Source organism: Schistocerca piceifrons, chromosome 8, assembly GCF_021461385.2.
Source record: "Schistocerca piceifrons isolate TAMUIC-IGC-003096 chromosome 8, iqSchPice1.1, whole genome shotgun sequence".
NCBI classification, from domain to species: Eukaryota; Metazoa; Arthropoda; class Insecta; order Orthoptera; family Acrididae; genus Schistocerca; species Schistocerca piceifrons.
Genome location: NC_060145.1, coordinates 1,667,303 through 1,689,049, shown reverse-complemented (window position 1 = coordinate 1,689,049; position 21,747 = coordinate 1,667,303). Strand labels below are relative to the sequence as shown.

The 21,747-nt window shown below is 39.7% G+C and overlaps 1 protein-coding gene across 1 annotated transcript; it reads right to left on the bottom strand.

Annotated features, from left to right (window-relative positions):
- Positions 1 to 11,631: 11,631 nt before the first annotated feature.
- LOC124711470 (lysine-rich arabinogalactan protein 19-like) lies at positions 11,632 to 12,279 on the bottom strand. Its single transcript, XM_047241576.1, has one exon. It carries the CDS (start codon positions 12,277 to 12,279, stop codon positions 11,632 to 11,634), a length of 648 nt encoding a protein of 215 aa, XP_047097532.1.
- Positions 12,280 to 21,747: the final 9,468 nt, after the last annotated feature.

The window sequence follows — 21,747 nt, the reverse complement described above, 5'->3', positions numbered from 1 at the left end:
CTGGCAATTATCATTTACTACAGTTTGAGGCTTAGACAACTCTGGATGTTACTTGTACCAAACGGGAATGATAGCGACCTATGTGCCCTGAGCCATGGCCATTAAAAGCATTGTGGGGTGCTAGTGCTAAGTACTGTTCAGCTATCTACATGACTGCCTATTATTGACTTCTTGCTCTGTAACTGTTAGTCAAAATGAGAGGATGACACTCTGTTGCCACCTGAAGACTGAATCACTCACTGCTGTCTAGTAATTTTGCTGATTTTATGTTTTGATTGTTGCCAATGGTTCAACTAAAAGCTTCAGCATCGTCTCCTCCACTACAGTCATTTAACAATTGTGAGGTGGGGGATACACTTTCATGTTGTTTCCTTGATTACAATGAGGTTAGTAAAACTGTTGATCTTACCTCTGCATATGCTCTATTACTGTTACCATAAAGTCAGTTATGAAGTGGCCCAGAAGGTATGACCATTCCCTTACCCCAGTGATAGTTATGATTTTCTGAACAAATATTATGACTGTTGAACTCACACTTTAGCAGCTCATCCCATTCTCTTAATTTCCTACCTTTTTGCAATTTCTTTGGTTTTAACTTAAACCTATAATGAAAAAATTACAGTCAGAGTTAATATCTGCCCTGGAAATGTCTTACAGTTTACAATCTGTTTCCAAAATCTCTGCCTTACCATTACATTATCAATTTGAAACTTTCCAAGGTCTCCACATCTCTTTTGTGTATACAATCTTCTTAACGATTCTTAAACCAAGAATGATTACAGTATGATTAAAGTATGCTCTGTGCAAAATTCTACCATGTGGGTTCCTCTTTCATTCCTTTCCACCAGTCCATATTCTCCTGCTATTTTTCCTTCTCTTCCTGCCCCTGCTATGAAATTCCAATGGGCCTTAATGGCTGGAGAGAGTAGCCTTGTGTGCAAGAGTTTTTGTTGAGTGAATGTTCTGCTCCTTAGGAAGATCTTTATCCAAAAGCTTAAATATTTCTAGTTCTGTTTGCATTGTGACTCAACAGCTCCTCTATGTGGTGAGTAGCAATCTATCCTTCCCTTGCTGATGTTATCCCAGCCTAGACTTTCCATTGTTTAAAAATAAAATCAGCATGTGACAACAGTGCTGAAGAATAGCTTGAGTAGGTGTTAGACGTGGATCGTGATACAGAACAGAGTAAAAGGTAGAACTGACAATTGTAACAACATAATATATGGAGTACATAGACAATCACAATAAAATAAATAAGTACAGGAGAGACAGATGAACTGAATGAAACAGATGGAGTGAGAAAATCATGAGGATTAAGTGAGGTTTTGAAGGGGGAAAGAATTAAATTGTGTTTTATCATTTAAATTGGATCAGGACTGTGAGTCAGCCCTAGAGGCAACATTTCACCTGGTAATCACTGAAAGATACTTGATGATGATGATGATAATGTAAGGCTTTTTAACTATCTATTAAGGGCTGAAAACTGGGCAGAGGTCTATAAAGAAAATTATGTAAACTACATTTTTACTTACTTCCATGAAACATTTCTCCACCACTTCAATACTGCATTTCCACTGAAATCCAGGAAAATCAGAAACAAACACATAAACTCATGGGTAACAAAAGGGATAAGGATTTCCAGCCAAAAAAAGTGTGACTTAAAAAATCACACGAAACAACATGAAGTCGATGATCAGTTTAGGTCATATTGTAAGACCTATTTTGCAATCTACAGAAAAGTAATCCAACAAGCAAAAAAATTATACAATGATAAATTTATAAAGGAATCTAACAATAAAATGAAAGGCTTGTGGACATTTGTAAAAATGAAACAAACAGTAAGCAGCATGTTATAAACAAAACATTAAAACTAAACCTAAATGATGAAGTCACATCAGATGCCCAAAAAATAGTAAATGGTTTTAATGACTATTTTAGCAAAATAGCAGAAAACCTGATAAAAACTGGCACAGACCAAATACTCAACACCAAACACTAATAGTAACCACACCAGTACAGGCATCAATGTTTCTTCACAAAGTCTACAATACTGAAGTACTTACAGCTATAAAAGGACTAAAGAATAAGTACTCCAGTGGCAGTGACAACATTCCTGATTTAATTGTAAAGAAATATGGAGAATCCATTGTAGAACCCCTAACCCACATAATAAATGCATCCTTTACAAATGGAGTTTTCCCTGACCTACTAAAGACTTTTAAAATTACCCCACTTCACAAAAAGGGCCCTAAAAATGATGTAGCCAATTACAGGCCCATAGCACAACTCAGATCATTCTCAAAAATATTTGAACAATGATTTTACACCAGATTGGAAGACTTTACTAATAAACTATCCTTATTAACAAAACACCAGCATGGTTTTAGAAAGCAAAAGACAACTACCACAGCTATTTATGAGTATCTCAACAAAACCTTAAAAGCACTGGATAATAAGGAAATCATTACTGGTATCCTTTCAGATTTATCCAAAGCCTTTGATGTAATTGACCATACCATACTCCTTAAGAAGCTAGCAGATAAAGGTATAAGAGGAGTTGCAAACAAATGGTTAGAATCTTACCTGTCAAACATATTACAAAAAGTTGAAATTAATTTTGAAAAAAAGAATACAACCACCCATCAATGTAATGTCCACTCCTCTGACACAATGCCTATTAGATATGGTGTGCCACAAGGCTCATTTCTGGGACCCATACTGTTTCTGCTGTACATTGATGACATAAGCATGAAGCTTGCTACAGGACATACCACACTATTTGCCGATGACACGAGTATACTAATAACAGATACTGATACAGAGGACCACAACCAACAAATTAAACCGCTGATGTCGTCACTCAGCAAATGGTTCAATGAGAACAAACTGATTATAAATATAAAGAAAACAACGTACATTAACTTCAGACTCTCATCCCAAAAACAAGAAATGCCCGATGTGATTCTAAATAACCAAGAGCTTAAGTGTGTGGACTCTGTCAAGTTTCTTGGCAAATGGCTTGAAGAAAAGCTTAAGTGGGAGACTCATAAATTATATCTCAAAAAAGCTATCAACTGCATGTTACATTTTAAGGATACTAAAAAAATCAGTCACAAAATCTGTTCTTATACATGTATATTACGCTTACTTCCACTCTACATTACGGTATGGAATCATATTTTGGGGAAACTCACCTGGAGGTAGATATATTTTCAAAATGCAAAAAAAGGCAACACACATAATATGTAACCCAAGAAGTAACAAACCATGCAGACAACATTTCAAAACAAATGGTATTATGACACTGCTCTCTGCTTACACTTATAATATCGTCTCATTTGTCAAGTCATACCTGTTAAACAATGACTGCACATTAAAATTCAATGGAGATATTCATAACTATGCAACGAGGCAGCAATCTGACCTACATACGATTCAGTCCAGAACTACCTGCTACCAAAAAAGTGTTTTAAATGTTGGGATACAAATGTATAATAATTTACCAAATCAAATCAAAACAACAAAGAACCCAAGAGCCTTCACACATAAGTTAAAAAAATATCTCTTGGACCATTGCTTTTATGCAGTTAATCATCGTTTTGAAAGGGGTTAAAATTGTAAACAATTTTATGATAAATGTTCAGTTAGGTCTGAAAATTATATACTCTGCATGTCTATGAAATATACTGGATTATTACATACTGTGCATGTCTATGAAATATACTGGATTATTTTACTCTAACATTTGTATTGGCTGTTTTTATTTTACTATACAACATTTGTATTTACTGTTTTGTTAAAGATAGCTAACTTACTCATTACAAAATAATGTAAAATGAATTTATTAAAAATTACTTGCAAATATGTTCTCTTGACCTGTCCAATATCATATGTACAACCGTACAATTCTATGATTTGTATTAACTGTTTTGTTTAAGATAGATAATTTCATTGATACAAAATAATGTAAAATCAATTTGTAAAAATTACTTTTAAATAGCTCTCTTGACCTGTTCAATATCATATGTACAGCTGTACAATACTATGATTGCCTGGATCAATAAAAATACAATACAATGCAATACAATACAATACAATGTGTGTTCATGCTGTGGTGCAATTGTTAATAGTGCACAATCGTTTTTGATTTTTTTCATAGCTGTAGTTCAGCACCAACAAAGACAAAAAGTCAGTCATCAACTGAAGAGGGAAACCCTTGTTTGGTTATTAAGTGAGCCAAATAAAGCTTTTCCTGTGCAGCCAATGACTGACTTTTTATCTTTGTTGATAACTGTTAGTGAGAACACTAAATAATTGAAATTTACAGCATCTCTAATGGTATACTCCCAGCATACAGCTCCATCATGTTGAATTTTTAATCTGCTGGTTAACCCTTTCAAACCTAAATTTTTTCTGGAGGAGGGAAAATTTTTATTGATGTGTTAATGCTCTTAGGTGATTTTTTAATGTTTTTAGATGCAAGATTTACACAAAAATATGTACCCACTTTCAAAACATACTTTGTACACTTCACTTCATTTAAGTACTAAAACAACTAATTTCAAAATATTATCTATTGTAATAAATAGTAAAATGATCATTCAATAATTATCATGCTAACTAACAATAACAATATTCAGATATACAATAGAATACAGCAGGCGCGGCTCGTGGTTTCTATACTGGGGAAGGCTGTGGTATTTATCGATCGGAGCCAACATAGACGTCGGGTTACGCTACAGATTAGTCTGACATAAACAACTAAGGATTCAGGGGGAGGGGGTGGGCATATCACTTTCTACCTATAATTTTACGTACTGTATCTTCTATAATCAGGTATTAAATATCATTAGAAGCTAACCTCGAGTTAAAATCTTTGGTTAGTGTTTTTATACGTCATCATTACATTTTCTGACACTTTGCAGCAAATCATATGAAAAGACGCGTTTCGGAGAGATCTTTAATGCGACGAATCTTAACTTTGCGGCTGCTTAATATTTTAATATTTTACGTGTTTTCAGTTCTAAACTTAAGGCGTTTATTGTGCTTTACCTCCAAAGCTCGAAGTTTACGAGTTCGCATGACGATACTGTGATGTTCTGGTGACGTCACAGGTCTTGTGCAAGTAAAACTCACTAAAATCTTGCAAAATACACTCCGAAAAAGAAACTTGCTAATATCACACGATATCAACAAAAGCAGTCAGCATCAGCAAGCAAGGAAAGTAAAGTAATGGGACAAATTTCGCGCGCTTTGTCCTCTAATCACTTATGAAACTCTCGCTAGATGGCAGTACTGTTATGTTTCTGTAGTCTAGCGCACTCTGGCGGGATATTTGCAAACTTATTCTAAACGTGGATAAAATAGCCAATGGCAGAAACAAAACAACTATGTAAAACATTATCAAAACAATAATACTAAACGTCGATTAATGGCACATCGAAGCGTAGTAGAGATGTGCAGAGACAGAGGTTGGATAGCGAAGTTTCGGCCACTCTACATTCCTTTATTACATAGATAGTGGAACGCGAAAAACGTGTGGTGGTTGGTATGACACCCTTAGCCTGCAAGCTCTGAGCCTTCGGGTCGCCCGTAAAGAGCAGTACTATGTAGAAGCCACGCCCCCAAACCGCTACTACATGCAGCTTACGGACGTTCCAAGGCGCAGCCTAAACATTACTAACCGTTCGGAAAACATCTATCAATACAAGCAGTTCCAAAAACGTTGACCGTCGTTATTTTAATTGGAATGGGCAATATGCGAAATTCGTCCTGATAATTTAAATTATGTAATACGTTCTTACGAAATTTACTTTAACATATATTTTGGGGCGGCTCCGCCTCAGAGCCTTTAATTACGAGCCGCGCCTGGAATACAGGGTGTCCCACTCAAACCTCCTTTATATCAAGGACCCAGAAGAGAAAAACAACAGTAGATACAGCAGTGAAAAATGCACCACATTGTAGAATATATCAAAGAACTTATATTCCCATGTCAGAAGTGCCAAGTATTGTCGCCAGAGTGCAGCATGATCGTATGAAGTGAAAACGGTGATGCCACAGCAGTGTGCACACACAGTAGTGTGCTTTTCAGAAACAAAATCGCCAATTACCGTGCAAAGAAATTATTGTCATGTGTATGAATGTGATCCACCTGATGTGAAAACAATTAAGAAATGGTATACGGAGTTTCTGGTAACAGGAAGTGTTCTGAAACATTCTGGCGGTGCACGTTACAGAGTTTCAGAAGAGACAGTGGAGGACATCAGACAAACGTTTCCCAGAAGCCCTTGTAAGTCAATTCATCAAGCATCTAGGCAACTTGATGTACTTCAATCAACACTGCGTCATGTAGTTCACCAGCGTCTTTGTATGTGTGCTTACAAAGTGCAAATTCTGCAACATCTGACACCGAACGACAAACCGTGCCAACAACAATTTGCTGCGGATAGGCTGCAGCGTATTGATATGGATGCCAGCTTCCTGGAAAGATGTTTATTCTCAGATGAGGCAACCTTTATCTATCAGGAAGGGTTAATAGGCATAATTTTTGGATTTGGAGTTCAAAAATCTGCACATTGTCATTGAACATGTTCGTGATAGCCCTAAACTAAACGTCTGATGTGGGCTAGTGCACGACATGATTGTTGGTCCGTTCTTCTTTGCAGAACAAACAATGAATGGGTCAATGTATCTGGACATGTTGGAGCAGTTTGTGTACCCTCAGATACAAGGCTTGCAACCCAACATCGCTTTTCAACAACATGGAGCTCCACCGCATTGGTCAACAGCTGTTCGTAAGTTCCTGGATAGTAAATTTTCCAGTCATTGGATCAGACATGGAGGACCCATTGCCTGGCCACCATGTTCACCGGACATTCCGGACATTACGCCGACTCATTTCTTCATGTGCAGATTCATGAAGGACCACATGTATGTGACCAAAATGGATGATATTCCTATGTTGTGACATTGTATCACTAATGCGATTGCAACAATAACAGAGGAAATGCAAAGAACTTGGCAAGAAATTGAATATGGACTCAATATTCTTTGTGCTACAACACATGTAGAGGTTTATTGATGATAAGTAAATAAATTCTTTGAGATGCTCTGCATTGTGGTGCATTTTTCATTGTCGTATCTACTGTGTTTTTTTTTCCCTTGGTCTTTGAAATCAGGGAGGTTTGAGTGGGTCACCCTGTATAGTGAACCGAACACATTCACATATTCTCATGGTCACAAGCTGCTACGTGCTGTGACGAGCTGCTGATTTTTCATAGTGTTGCTCAACGGTTGGCAGCACTTGCATATGATGGAAAGATTGAGCATTCACAAATGTGTAGCTCAGGTTTCCCCTGGGAAAAAATACTTCTGTTGCAGTGAATACACAGTAAAATTTAATGTACACAACTGTAGCGAGAGGGTCAGAAAGGGTTAAAACTTAGGTGGTAGCTCATCTTTTTGTATTGGCGTCACAGATTTTATTGCTGCAACATTCTAAGGTATGTCATCTTTAACTAAACTCAGTGAGTATGATGCGGCTATTGAGAACCTTCTATATCAGTCTTAATGGACTTTACAACTACTAAAGCAGAATTGGTACTAGAACCAGTAAAAAGACTATCACCTTAGAGAAAGAACTCAGTTGTAACCAAACATTAAGAAAATGAAAATTGTAACCGATCATCTGCAGATATTGGGAATTATGTCTCACTGTCATATGTTGTCATGAGTTGAAATAAAAGACTGTGCATTTCAGCTGCTCAGCTAACATTATTTAGCCAAATATTTGCATCCTTCCTTGATGGTTACTTTGTTTATGTATTCATCTGAGTACAGTAGCTTACATTACTAATCTCAATTTAGACAAACAAAGATGCACTTAACATCCTGCTCATGTGTGTCACTTTGACGTAATAAATCCGAGAACATACATGTAAGAGAGAACTATAATATTACTGGCACATTTTATGGGCATGAGTTAATATGTTGTGTTTGTTGTTATTGAGCACTCCATTAATACCGTACTAGGTTAAGGTGAAAATTGCCGAGTCCTGCACGAATATAGTATCATTATGAACAAATTTTTGAGATGAAATTGTGAACATACAGTTTGTGTCAGCAACGAGTGACGGTGTTTTGCTTCCAAACATAAGACACTAAATACAGTTTATCTAAAAAAAATAGGTTCTTTACGTAAAGCTCTTGTGTTGGATTGAGATTTTGAACTCTGAAAGTAACGTTTATGGCAGTAAAACATATTTCACAGTTGTAGATAAAAGAAGCGATACATAGAATTTGCTGGTACTGTGTGAACACACTACTGGAGTTTAGGTACGAGACTGACTTTCTTTTGCACATTTCGTTTCTTTGTGATCTGATGAAATACCCAGTATAAAAACTAATGATAATTTTTACGGAAATGCTGAAGTGTAAAAGTGGTGACAACTGTAGTATGTAAGTTTTCTCTCATTTAGCTGTAGATAATTTCATATATGAATATGTGTTCTTATCGTATTTAAATAATTTTACATGTCATTACTTTAAAGTCATATACAGTTTTCTATAGGCCTTTTCACAGTAGCTGCGTAATACAAAGCAGAAAAATGTATAATTTACACTTTGTATAATTCTGTGAGTAGATTGCATTGACTTTAATCTATAGACATAAGCTACAACTTTCTTTTTGTTTTCAAATAGAATTACTAAATTTCAATTACGAAGACGCAGGTTTTGTCACTTCAAAAGCTGATGATATACGCGCAGTTTAATACTGCATTTTAAATTCTGCAAATGAAATTCTGTATCCTACATTTGTTTAGTACAGATACTGGTTAAAACAATGTTGCTGTTTTCTAACTGTAACAAAGGTAAATATACGTTTCTATGGCTGCTTGAAACATTAATGTATACTGAAGTAGTTCAGGAAAAAAGGAAAAAAAAAGTGCTGAACTGGGTGGGCAAGTATGGCAAGATAAGTGTTTCTTACATTAAAATCCTATAATATATATTTTTTAAATTATTCATTACTGTTTATTACATTGATACTTGTTTTAGCCAAGCATGCCCCATGCATTCGTGCTGAGTGCATCTAACAGAGTCATCTAAGAGTAGCAGCAGTAAAGTAGAAGTGGAACACAATATATAGTTTTTAAAAGAGTAAACCGCCATTTGACTGTGTATCATTATATTTATCTTCTGTAGTATCCAGACTTCGGCTTTTATGACTATCAAGTACAATGCTAAAAGTTGTTAGGCCATTATTAAGTCATATCTGTTAAGGCCTTAACAGATATGCTTTAGTAATGGACTAACAACATTATCAAGGTACGATGCTTAAAGTTGTTAGACCCTTATTAAGTCATATCCATTGTTAAGTCATATCTGATGAGGCCTTAACACATATGACTTAGTAATGGGTTAACAGCTTTTAGCATTGTACTTGATAATAGCATAAAAGCCGAAATCTGGATAGCACCGAAGATAAATGTAACAACTTACAGTGAAAAGGCAGTTTACTTGTTTAAAATGTATTGCACGATTGTGGATCAATGCCATCAAAAACAATATATAGTGTTGAAGGAGCATCCATATTAGCAGTGAGACAAACATTTTGTTTACTTAATATTAATATTGTCTGAATTTTGTAAGAATGTAGTAGTATGTTCAGAATGGTTGATGTGTAAAACCACTTCATTAACTTTGTCATATTATAAGAAGAGTTATCAGATGACAGAAGTTAGTAGTGAAACTTGTTGGACAAAAAGTAGAAGGGATAATATGTTGGTACTCAGAGAGACAGAGTCATTTACAAACTTCCAGTGGGAACGCCTCGTTTGAGTTGTTTTGGGCACAGAAACTAAGTAATTCAGTTCTGCTGCAGAATTTTTGTGCCAGATAAAAGACGAATTGTGTTTTAAGTCATTTGTGGAATACTGTTGACAGTGTAGTCTCTGATTGTTTTGCAGGCACGATTAGAGTTGAAATATTTATTTTAATGACTTCTTCACTGACAATCAAAACTTCAGTAAATGGCTACAAGTAAGTAGAGTTACGTTTATGTATACTGTTCTGTAACATTTCTCTCTAGAACTCAAATATTTACGTTAAAATGGCTGGCTTTTTGTCGTGTAGTAGCTAGTCATCTCGCTTCGTGACAGTGGAGAAGGAGCAGTTGATCTTAAAATTGAAAGCTGTTCTGGCAACAGGACAAGCAGAATCAGAGCAGCTGAGAGCTGCAGTTGGCATTAATGACGTTAGGGTAGGGTAGGCCAGTGGAGTGTGGTCAAACGTGAGATTCAGGGGATCCTGCAATGTTGCTAGCTTTTGTCTAGTTGTCGTCAACAGCTTCATTGCTCTGAAGACTGAGGAGAAAATAGTACAGACAATCCAAAGAATTCGGGAACAATTGGGCAAAGCAGGAAAATAGTTTCAACGGAAGGCTAATAGAAAACCGAGAAGATCCTTCTGCTAAGAAGTGTTCCCAGGAGGAGAAAGTCCAAATTTGTAGGTATTCCCCGAGTAGTGACTACCGATAGATATTCTTTACTATCCGAACGCAGGGCTCAGCTACGTCACCTGCGACTCGGGCCATCCGGAGAAAGGTCTCGGTCGAGACGAAGTGGTACTCATTGTGTGTGTTTGTGTGTGTGGGTGGTGGTGGCAGTAACAATTTCGACGATAATACCAACTACGTAATTAATCGTGACGTCAGATACAACAGTGACGATGTTCCTCATCGAAATTTCGAGACTGTGTCACGAGCCACGGACGAAGTGTCTGTTCGAACGTGTAAATGTAGAGGCTCAGGATTCCTCCAACGGGACAGGGTGCACGTATACTGTCCGACGAACTAAATTTCGAGACTACGGAAAGTGGAAGGTCGTCGAGCACCGATTTCAATTTGGTTAACAGTTACTGAGCAACGATTTGGGATCGGTGGAAAATTAACTAGAAAAAGGTACTGGGCGGTACTGTGGGAAAATGAATCGGAAGAGTGGTTCACTGGAAGAAAGAGTGGGTACTTTTGGGAAGGGAGTGGAAGTAATTGACAGTATACCTTAGTCACATGTGCAGTCTCGAGGACTAATTGCTGCCGTTTAGATCAAAAGATACGTAGCAAAATAAAAGTGGTAGACGAGATAAGCGACGAAGCCGACACAGACTGCAAATAATCTTTAGGCACAGAATGAGGAAGCACAACCAAATGCGGCAATAAAGCCACAGAACGACGGAAAAACTGTGGCAAAAATGGCAGAGAATAAAGTGTATCGCGTTTGCCGAGGAAATAAATTAGTCGGGACTCGGAATAAACCGACATCTAACAGAGGGCAGGCGGCCTATAAGCCGCGAATTGCGAGAACAGTAGGCGAGGCAGAACCTCGGAACGCGTGGGCACGTCAGTCGGCGCTACTGGCCGGCAGCTATGTGAAGAGAAATGCAACGAGTGTCGCGTTGAACTCCAATAAACAGAACAGTTACTCTTTTCCTTCAGTGACTTTTATCATCATGCAGTTCTCACTCGCGATACGTGACAGAGCTGTTCGTAATACGATCGAGACCAGTCAGATTTTCCTCCGGTGAGTGTCAGTTTTTAGAAGGGCGCACAGTAGGGTACGGCAGGTCGCGTCACCGCCTCCCCTGGCGAGGTCTCGAATGCGGAGACGTCGGCGCGGAATGCGACGACGGCACCGAAAGCGACGACGTCGGCGAAGTGGAGAGCGACGTCGGCTCCGAGTGGGTGGGCTCCGGCAGGCGCGCCGGGGGCGGCGACTGGCGCCGACGCACTGCCGGCGCGACGGCCGCGACGGAGACGCCGGCGGCGACGTTGCGCACCAGCTCGAAGCGGCGCGGGGGCGGCTGCGGGCGCGGCCGGTAGGCGGGGGCGACGTCGGGCGCCTGCAGCGACACCACCGACAGGCAGCTCTCCAGGTCGAGCCTCGCGCTCGCCCGGACCGGGGGCGGCGGCGGGGGCGGCGGGCGCAGCACCGGCGGCGGCGGCGGGGGCGGGCGGGCGCTCTGCGGGGGCGGCGCGCGCGCCGCCGGGCTGCTGCGCGCCGGGGGCGGCGAGTCCAGCTTGAAGGAGGTCCAGCTGTCGCGCGCGCCGATGGCGGCCCACACGCTGCAGCCGGCCGCCTCGCCGGCCAGCGGCGGCATGTGCACGGGGGCGGGCACCAGCGCCGCGTCGTCGCGTTCCGGCGGGTGGCGGCTGGCCAGCCAGCGGTCCCAGCGCGGGGGCGGCAGCCGCGACGAGCCCTGCGGCCGGCCGCTCGACATTCATTATGTGGCAAGCGGGAAGATTCGATACGTCTGTTTGCGTGGCCATCTGCAGCAGCAGCTGTTAAAATCTGTCAGTATCGGTTATCCGTCCCGAGCTGACGGCAATTTAATTAAAAAGAATTACACCAGACGCGTTTCGCTTTTATTTCTAAAGCATCTTCCGCGGTTATTCTGCAAATTTGATACGTACGTTTGTAAATTTTTTGTCGTTTTAGGTTAAACACAGCGTTTTGTTTACAAAGTCGGTGTGCGAGCTACTTACGGTGTTTCTTCACACATTCTGCTCCTTTCCTCCTCGCTGGCCGGCCGAAGTGGCTGTGCGGTTAAAGGCGCTGCAGTCTGGAACCGCAAGACCGCTACGGTCGCAGGTTCGAATCCTGCTTCGGGCATGGATGTTTGTCATGTCCTTAGGTTAGTTAGGTTTAACTAGTTCTAAGTTCTAGGGGACTAATGACCTCAGCAGTTGAGTCCCATAGTGCTCAGAGCCATTTTTTTCCTCCTCGCTAGCAGCGGCTGACGTCGAAGGACTTCGATTCCACATTTGCACTCGCCAGTTTTTGCCATTCTGCAGTATTTCTTGCGCCGCATTATTTACACTTCATTTTGGCAAACAGTTTCCCATTACGCACAGTAACAGTGTTTATGTCTGTTCGTTTGTTTCTGTTCACGTTGTGAGTAAACAGACGAAGACGCTGTTACTGTAAGGAATGAGAAATGTTTTACAAAAGTGAAGTGTAAATAATGCAGCGTAAGAAACGCTCCAGAATGACAGTAACTGCCAAGTTCAAATCTGGAATCCCAGTCTCTCGACGTCAACCGTTGTTAAGCGAGGAGACAAGGAGCAGTATATGTAAAGAAACACCGTAAGTAACTTGCACAGCAACTTTATAACAAAACGCTGTTTTTACCCTAAAACAACCAAGAATTAGAAACGTGTGTATCCAATTTGCACAATAACCGCAGAAGGTGCTTTATAAACAAAAGTGAAACGCGTCTGGTGTAATTCTTTTTAATTAAAGTTGTCATCTCGAAACGGATAACCAATAGTAACACAGACAGATTTAAATTTTTAGGAAACGAGCTAACGTGCAGAGGACACGTAGACCAAAAACACAAAATTCGGAAGTTCAGTTACCTAAACGTTGCCATTAGAAACCTTTCCCAAAATAATGTAACAACAGGAACGTATTTTAAATTTTATAAAGTTCTAACGAGCCGGTGCTGGTGTGGTGTGATCCACCCCACCACTTAGCGTGTAATGAATGCTCTAAAACGGAAAAATAAATGTTAAGCTGATGAACCCAGGCCCTGCCAGGTATGGAGCCTCGAGCCACGCCGACTTACGTTAGACGTCAGAAGAACAGTGAGCAACGGGATTGGGGGGGGTGGGCAGGAACTCTACGTTATGACAAACAACAGCTTGTTTCCTGTACAAAACAATTTATTACATGAAGTACCACCTGATTTGCATTCAAGCTGCGGGAATGATAATCTAGTAAAATCCTATAGAAACTAGGAAGACCCTGCAGAAAAACAAATACAAGGAAAACAGCGATTAAGGTCATTAACAACTTAATACCGAAAATGTACTAAAAGATTTTAATAAACATTGCTGTCAAAACCAAAACTGACGATATAATCTAAATTACTGTAGCAATGATTCCTATCTGCCGAATCACTTTCTCAAATTTAAACCTCAAAATCACACATGAATTACGTGGCTGACACGGTCGCGACGGAATTGGAATAATTACGCCAATTAATGCATACACTGGTGACTCGAACATTTAATGCCTTTCGCAGAATGCAGCGACAGTCTCGTCGGCGGTCTGCTGTTGCGAGCGTCGCCTTTGGTACCTCTCGATCTAGCAAAACTATGTTGCCCTCTGACTTAAGTTAACAGTCTAAAACTTCCCTATGCTTCCGTGAAGTAAAAACCTGTGTGTGTTCCTAGATAAGATAAATGGCCTTGTGCACTCGGCAGATGGTCTTTGAAGTGACCGCTGTATCGAGCAGAAATCTACAGATACCAGTCTTTGAATGCTGGTCCCTGTTTTGACCACAACCGAGGTTGGAATGCTCCTACACGTCGGCAGGGTCATGCTATCCTTTGTCTTCACCTGCTCAAGGGCTACTCACATGTAGAGGGGCCTGAAGATGGCACAGTATATCGCCGAAACTTGTAACCTAATAAAAAACAGTTTGGAAATTAGATAGCTGAACGTTGTTTGATTTGAAATTCTGTACTGAACAGCCGAGTCCCGCAACCATCTCTGAAAGTATGGACACACAGAGACTTAATATTTTAACTTATTTAACCACTCTTTACTCCACATATCTCTTTTTCTCTTTTATTTTTTTTCGTAACACAGGCAGCAACGTTGCCGAAGTCAGCGCGTCGTTGTCTGAGGTCGACATTTTCTGGTAAACAAGCTGATGCGTTTACAAGCATGCTTGAGCTTTTAGAGCTGCAAAGAATTTGTGTACACTTACGCAAGCATGCTTGCGCATGTGTGTTTGTCAGGCATGTAGTGAACTTGTCTAGTCACCATTAGAGTTCTGTTATTACGCAGTCATGTTTCAGCACTTTGGTATCTTCAGCGGGATTTCTCAATTTTTCTTTCTGAAACATTGTTATTACAGACAAGTCTCTACCGCAGATGATACGAATTTTTAGCTGAAAGGTGTTTACATGTAGCAGCGATATTTAGGAGTCAAGTATTATTTATTACCTTACATTTGGTACACAATTAAAGACACATGTCCCCAGATTGGGCGTTATACGTTGTTCACTTATGCTATGCTGAAAGAGTTGGCCTAGGATGCAACATCTGGAAATACAGCGGTTATACAGTGGTTCACACACTTCTCCTGATGCTATTAGTTGTGTATTCTGGTAGTTTTTTTTATCTCCCATACATTCTACAGTCTGTCATCTGGGTAATGCCAAAATTATAAAACGGGGTCACGAATGAGTCGGAATTTCTTCAGAAATTAGTTTCTCCTTCACTGGGGCCACAGCCTCGAGATAATTTCTGAATGTTAAAACTGTTTTAATGTCCAACGTGCGCTGCCAGGCTTTTTGTACAGTTCAACTTCACTGCACCACACATCATACATTCATAAAGTTCAGATACTGATTTTATTCCTGCCGTACAAGCGACATCATCACAATAACTACGGTGGCAGCTTGAACTAATAACTATAAACAATAGATGTCCTACCGACGTCATCTGGAGGCGGCAGTATTAAATAGTGAACGTGCGGCCGTAGTGTGTCAATGTTGTTGTATCACAGATCGGAATGAAGCAACACCTCTAAATCAAGTGTTTAAGACATTGTCTAGAATGTGTTGACGAAGAGAAAAATGTACACAAGACCTTGACTACTCATGGACGCCTGTTGAACAATTCTTTTCTGGAAAAAATTCATCACGAGTGACGAGAGTTGTGAACTATACGAACCTGCCACAAAACGACAAAGTGCAGAAATTCATACGAAGGCTCAGCGCGCTGAAGACAACCAGCATCCAAGTCAGTGTGAAAGCGCAAGTTCAAAAACATAAAAAAGAAGGACTATTGCGCCAGTTCCACGTGGCTGTACGAACGTTCTATCCTTTGTGCTTAAGCCGGGGGAGACTACGCCGTTTCCACCCGAGCCCACACGATCGTGAGGGTTCGGTTTTTATTTTTTTTACGACAAATTGAATCTCTTGCCTTGCTTCCAACCCACCTGCAACGATCGCGCAGGTTGTGTGCTTTCTCATGTTTATGTTGCCATTCGGCGCCAACAGATTGCAGCACATGTTGGTTTAAGTTGATCGAGAAGTGAGCATTATGACGGCGCCTGGTTAGTAGCTCATAATTAAGTTAAATTGAATTGTTTCGGCGATTTGCTGGATCTGGTTATTTGTAATAATGTGTACAACGTTGTGATATTGATAATTACAGTAATTGTGCGTTAAATTTGTACTAGCACGATTGTGCGGGTTAGGTGACTGTGTAACTTCATCCTCGAGTGGGTGTTGTTGATTGTGTCATTGGCCTCCCTATATTACTGCTTTTCATACAGTTTTGAATGGGAAAGTTTTTATGCCCATTCCCGTTATTGTATGCAGGTTTACCAGACAATCAAATCCGTTCTCTAGTAGAGGATTCGGATTTGATTTGCATTTCGTCAGATGAATACGGCGAGTTTGATCCTTCTCCTTCAAATGTTCAGCAGGCAGACGACTCGCCTGATGATGATTTGAGTGCCGAAGAAGTTCCTGAAGTTCCTGAAGAGCGCAGGAGTTCACACAGTGTCACAAAAAGTGTCAGACCACTGCTTTTCCGGAGATCAAACTTTGTTCAGAAGTTTCATCCACCAAACATTCATTACAGTGCTGTTGAGGTCAGTGACAAAGAGGTGCGATCTGAAGTACCTATGTCGTGTATCATTCCCACTTTCTTACTAAAATATCTTCTTTTTAATTCTAGAGTCCTTCGCCAATTGGAACTCCTGCTGAATATTTCTGTGGATATTTCAGTGAAAAGTATTTTTAAGAGGCAGCGAAATATACAAATATGTATAGTGTTGCAAAGACAGGAAAATCCCTAGGGACTATAGCTTATGAACTGAAGGTGTTTTTTGGGATAAATTTAATGATAGGGTGCATAAGGTATCCTAGGCTACCCATGCACTGGAAGATATGTATTTCTTTATCAGCTATTAGTGACACTATGTCTAGAGACCGGTTCCTTGTACTCATCAATAATGTGCGCTTTGTTGATATTATAAAACCACCTGGAGAGTCTAAAACTAATAGACTGTGGAAAGTTCAGCCAGTGATCGACACTAATAAGAAGATGTCACAGTTTGCCTAGTAGCTTTAACTACTACAGTATTGATGAGCAAATGTTCCCTTTTACTGGGTGTTCCAAACTGAAGCAATATGTTAAAGGAAAACCAAGGCCTGTAGGTCTTAAAAACTTTATCATGACCTCAGCATCAGGTATAGTGTCAGATTTTGAAATTTATCAGGGGGCTACTACACCTCTGGGTGATAAGACACTAGTATTAGGCCCTTCTGTTATTTTACGACTAACACAGACTCTCCTACAAGGAAGTTTTGTTTATTTTGATAGGTACTTTACCACAATTCCTCTCTTAGCAAAGCTTAAGGAGAAAGGAATTGAGGCTACTGGCACAATAATGGTAAACAGAATTAAGAATGTTAATTTGAAAGAGGGAAGAATGAAAAGAGGAGAGTGTCATTTATACTGTATGTTAGAGCAGATGAAGCTGTTGTAATTACTGAGTGGCAGGACAGTCAGAGGGTCGTGATAGCATCCACTTGTGCTGGTATTGAGCCAAAATGTAAAGTTCAAAGGTGGTGTAAGCAGGAGGGTCACTATCTTGATGTAGATTGCCCTTTTGTAATTCAGCAGTACAATGCCAATATGGGTGGCGTAGACATTCATGACCAGAAGGTTCAGTGTTACCGAACGTGGTTCAGAACCAGAAAATGGACACTCAAGTGCTTGCTGCATTTCATAGACCTTTCAGTGGGTCCGCAGCTCGTGGTCATGCAGTAGCGTTCTCACTTCCCACGCCCGCGTTCCCGGGTTCGATTCCGAGTGGGTTCAGGGATTTTCTCTGACTCGTGATGAGTGGGTGGTGTGTGCTGTCCTTAGGTTAGTTAGGTTTAAGTAGTTCTAAGTTCTAGGGGACCATAGATGTTAAGTCCCATAGTGCTCAGAGCCATTTGAACCATTTTGAACCTTTCAGTGGTCAACTGCTGGTTTCTCTACAGAGAGCACTGTCGTGAAAACCAGACTGCCAAAAAGAACATTATGGATCTTTTGAAATTTAGAATGTCTCTAGCTGAGGCTCTTCTGTCATGTTCAGACAGAAAGAGGAGAGCTGAAGAGTTTGAAACACCGTTAGATGATACGTTAAGTACCTCCACAAAGGCAAAAGTTTACAAACCCCATCCAAAACCAGGTTTGGACAAGTGATATGATGGGTATGATCACTGGCCGACAGTGGGTATATTTTGTCACCACAAAGATGTCAGTATGAGTGCTGCAGTTCCAGAACAAAGTGCATAAAATGCAATCAGTACTTATGTCTTGCAAAAGGAAAGGATTGTTTCAAATTATTTCACGAAAAGTGTAGCAGTCTGAACCATGACTCTGTGTTACAAAATAAATTTAAAAAATTTATTATTAATTTTTTTTGCCACAGAATATGATTTGCAATCTATGTACCATATTTTATAATAACTAATAAATAAAAATAATGAAAGAATAATTTTTTATTCATAACTGTTCCTCAGGTAACTTATAATATCAAACAAATAGCAAGAAGTCAGAGAATAATTTTGGTGAAATAAAACCTGACCCTCACGATTGTCCTAGTTGTTTTCCCGCTATATTTTTATGGAAGAGTTTTTTTTATTATTTTTCCCAGTGTCTACTATGCCCAAGTATACAGAGAATTCAACTTTATTCACCATTGAAAAAAAAGGTGTTCAGGGCAGAAAGGGATAGAACACACTGTCGTACCGTTTGTCTATTTTTTTATGTCCAGTTTCCACCTGTGGCGATTTTCAAATGCAGTTGTCTCCGTAACATGCGTATCATATTTAAAAACCATTCAGCACTATGTGGCAACAGAGGCTTGTTTCCACATACATACTTCGAAAAACTTGTTTATCGCCTTGAATATCACATACTGTTCTGTAATGCTTCTGCATTTGTGTCTTAAGGCTGCTTAGAAGCTTTTGACTTAGGGTGTGGGCTGCACTACGTTTAGAACTGAGATTTCTTAATGTGTTTTCGAGAATGGTCACTAGGGGAACAACAAGAGATTGTTTAATGTACTCACTACCAGAAATCTCCTTTGTGGCCTCGCCGAAAGCCATTATAGTAACCAATAATTCTCACAACAGTTCAGTGCAATTCAGTACTTGGAGACCAAGGACGTTGCCACTTTGCAACACAGCCTATGTCCCGCGACGACAGTGAGACGCTGCTGCATGGTCCAGGCGCGGGCTAGTCTTGCACACTGCGCATACATGTGAACCGTCTAATAGACGATGCCACATGGCAACGGGTACTTTATCGTCTCAGAAGTGCTGTACGAATGTCACATCTTCGTTGTTCTTTGCTAACCGTCGGAATTGTTATTAAAGTAGCACTGCTCACGTCTCCATTTTCTGTAATAACCCAACATCTCAAAGCAACAGAAATTTCATGAACAACCATTACTCGTTTTTTTAAAACCACCAGTATTGTGGCAAACTGATATACTGATTTTTTTATCCGATTATTAGCAAAAAATAAAAAGAACCAGTTATAATCGATGCCAAACAAATACCGACAAATACTGGTTACTCAGAACTGAAATATCGGAATCGTTTTAACCGGTCAGCTTTTTTCCCATCCCCACGCACCAGAGAGGAAACAACTGCGCTGCGAGTTATTGTTGCGTACTCATGTGACACAGTCTTCCTGATATAATTAGATATCCTGTCAACATGTGTGAAAACATGGATAATTTACGGAGTTGTCAAAAGACCAGGACTATCAGCGTGCGAGCTTACTTTAAGTCCGATAAAGAGCAGGATGCGAGCAGGTCCTTATAACAGTCATTAAAGAGAACTTCTGAGTGTTTCGGTATTAGTGAAAGTACAGTGAAGTGAATTTCGAGAGAATATAGAGAGATTTCATTTCTTGTATCTCCAAGAAGGAGTTCTGGCAGGCGACAGAAGACTGCAATGGACGATTTTATCCAGAGAATCATAAGAAGAAAAATCCACGGCTTCTACGAGAAAAAACAGTTTCCAACAGTAGCAGCCGTATTGGAAAAGTTATAGACTGAAATGGAAGACTTTCCTGATATGAGTGAAACGATCCTTTTGCGTGCTATTGGCAAAGTGGACTTCTGATACAAAAAGTTCAACAAAAGACCTGTGCTGATGAAAAATAATTGAGGAGCAGGGAAAAAAGACAAGTCCTTGTGGGAAGTAAGCCACTTGCGAAACACTCGATGGTCTGTGTATTACACTGATAAGAGTTAGTGTGACGCATGCCACAATGTGAAAGAAAATAGGTCTGTGCAAAAGGAGGTGAAAATTATCATTCTTAAATGAATACCACATATTACAAAGAGTGGTTTAGGAGCGTTCTTGAAAAATTAGCAAATAGATCAGGCTCGATACCACATGACGATATATCCAGTATCACGAAATTCATATGCGTAATGGGGGAAGACTTCTGTTACTGAATAAATGAAATCAATAACGTAGAAAGTGCTGATTTCATTTTATTCGTTGTTTATAATCATCTTCTCCCTTTCCTTAAATGACATACACTTCGAATGCAATGAGCACCAAGAGCATTGGTAGCAAATGAACATGGTGTTTTCTTTCTTGGCTAGCAGTAAATTATAGAACATAGTGCACCGCTTTCTTCTTTCAGCTTATTGTGTAGTAACAGCATTGCCACTGGCATCTCCTCCGATACAGCGAGCGTCTGTTGGGCCTAAGACATTATCAGGGCCTAACTACAGAAATATCTTTGTTGCACGCGGTGAAATAAATTAGACTGAACACATGCTCGACACATAATGTGCAGACACTGTGAGTGAGCATTTCGCGACAAAGAGTTTCATTTAATACAGCCAATGTTCAAAGTACTTTTCATTAGAAATTTCCAAATTGAATAACTTTTATTTTATTAGATACTTCCCATAGTTTTTCCATCATTAAATATTTTTCGTTAGATACTTTCACTTGTCGACCTTTCTGTCCAGGATAGACTTATTTGTCAATCTATGGTTGTGCAGTCAAATTTTTCATTCTGTTCTATAAGAGTGCTAACGTTATCTATTATTGGTAAACGTATTTTTGTTTAATATGTAGTTTTCTAAGCATTTGTACGCTGAATAACATTTTTTTTGCATGTAAAATACATTCATGTGTAGAAATTTTTGTGACTTTGTGAAACTGTGTGTTTTATGTCATGCCATGGTCAATTAGGAACAAGCCAAACTTTAGCAGTTCAAAAGAAATGAGCCCCAATGAATTAGTAGAAATAGACAAACTAAAAACTTATAAAAAAGACTCAAGTATTATATCTAATACACTAATGCAACCTGCTAAAATTTTGCCATTTGCTAGTGTTAATGCTAAACTTTGCATAAAAAGTTGCAAATCACACATTGCAAGGTAAACCCTCCCATTATGAGTAGCGACCCAACAATAGAAAACTAAAATTCATTTGATTTGAGCAAAACTATATTTGTAAAGCAGGAAGAAAACTTCAGAGAACAGGAGGAAGACGACAGGAGGCAGGACAAGGATAACAAAAGGTTTAGGGAAGAGTTAAGGAAAAATTTTAAAAGGCAGGAAAAAAGTTTCAAAAATTTGAGTGACGATTTCAAGCAAGGAGTGATTGTATGTGTAAGCACAATTGATAA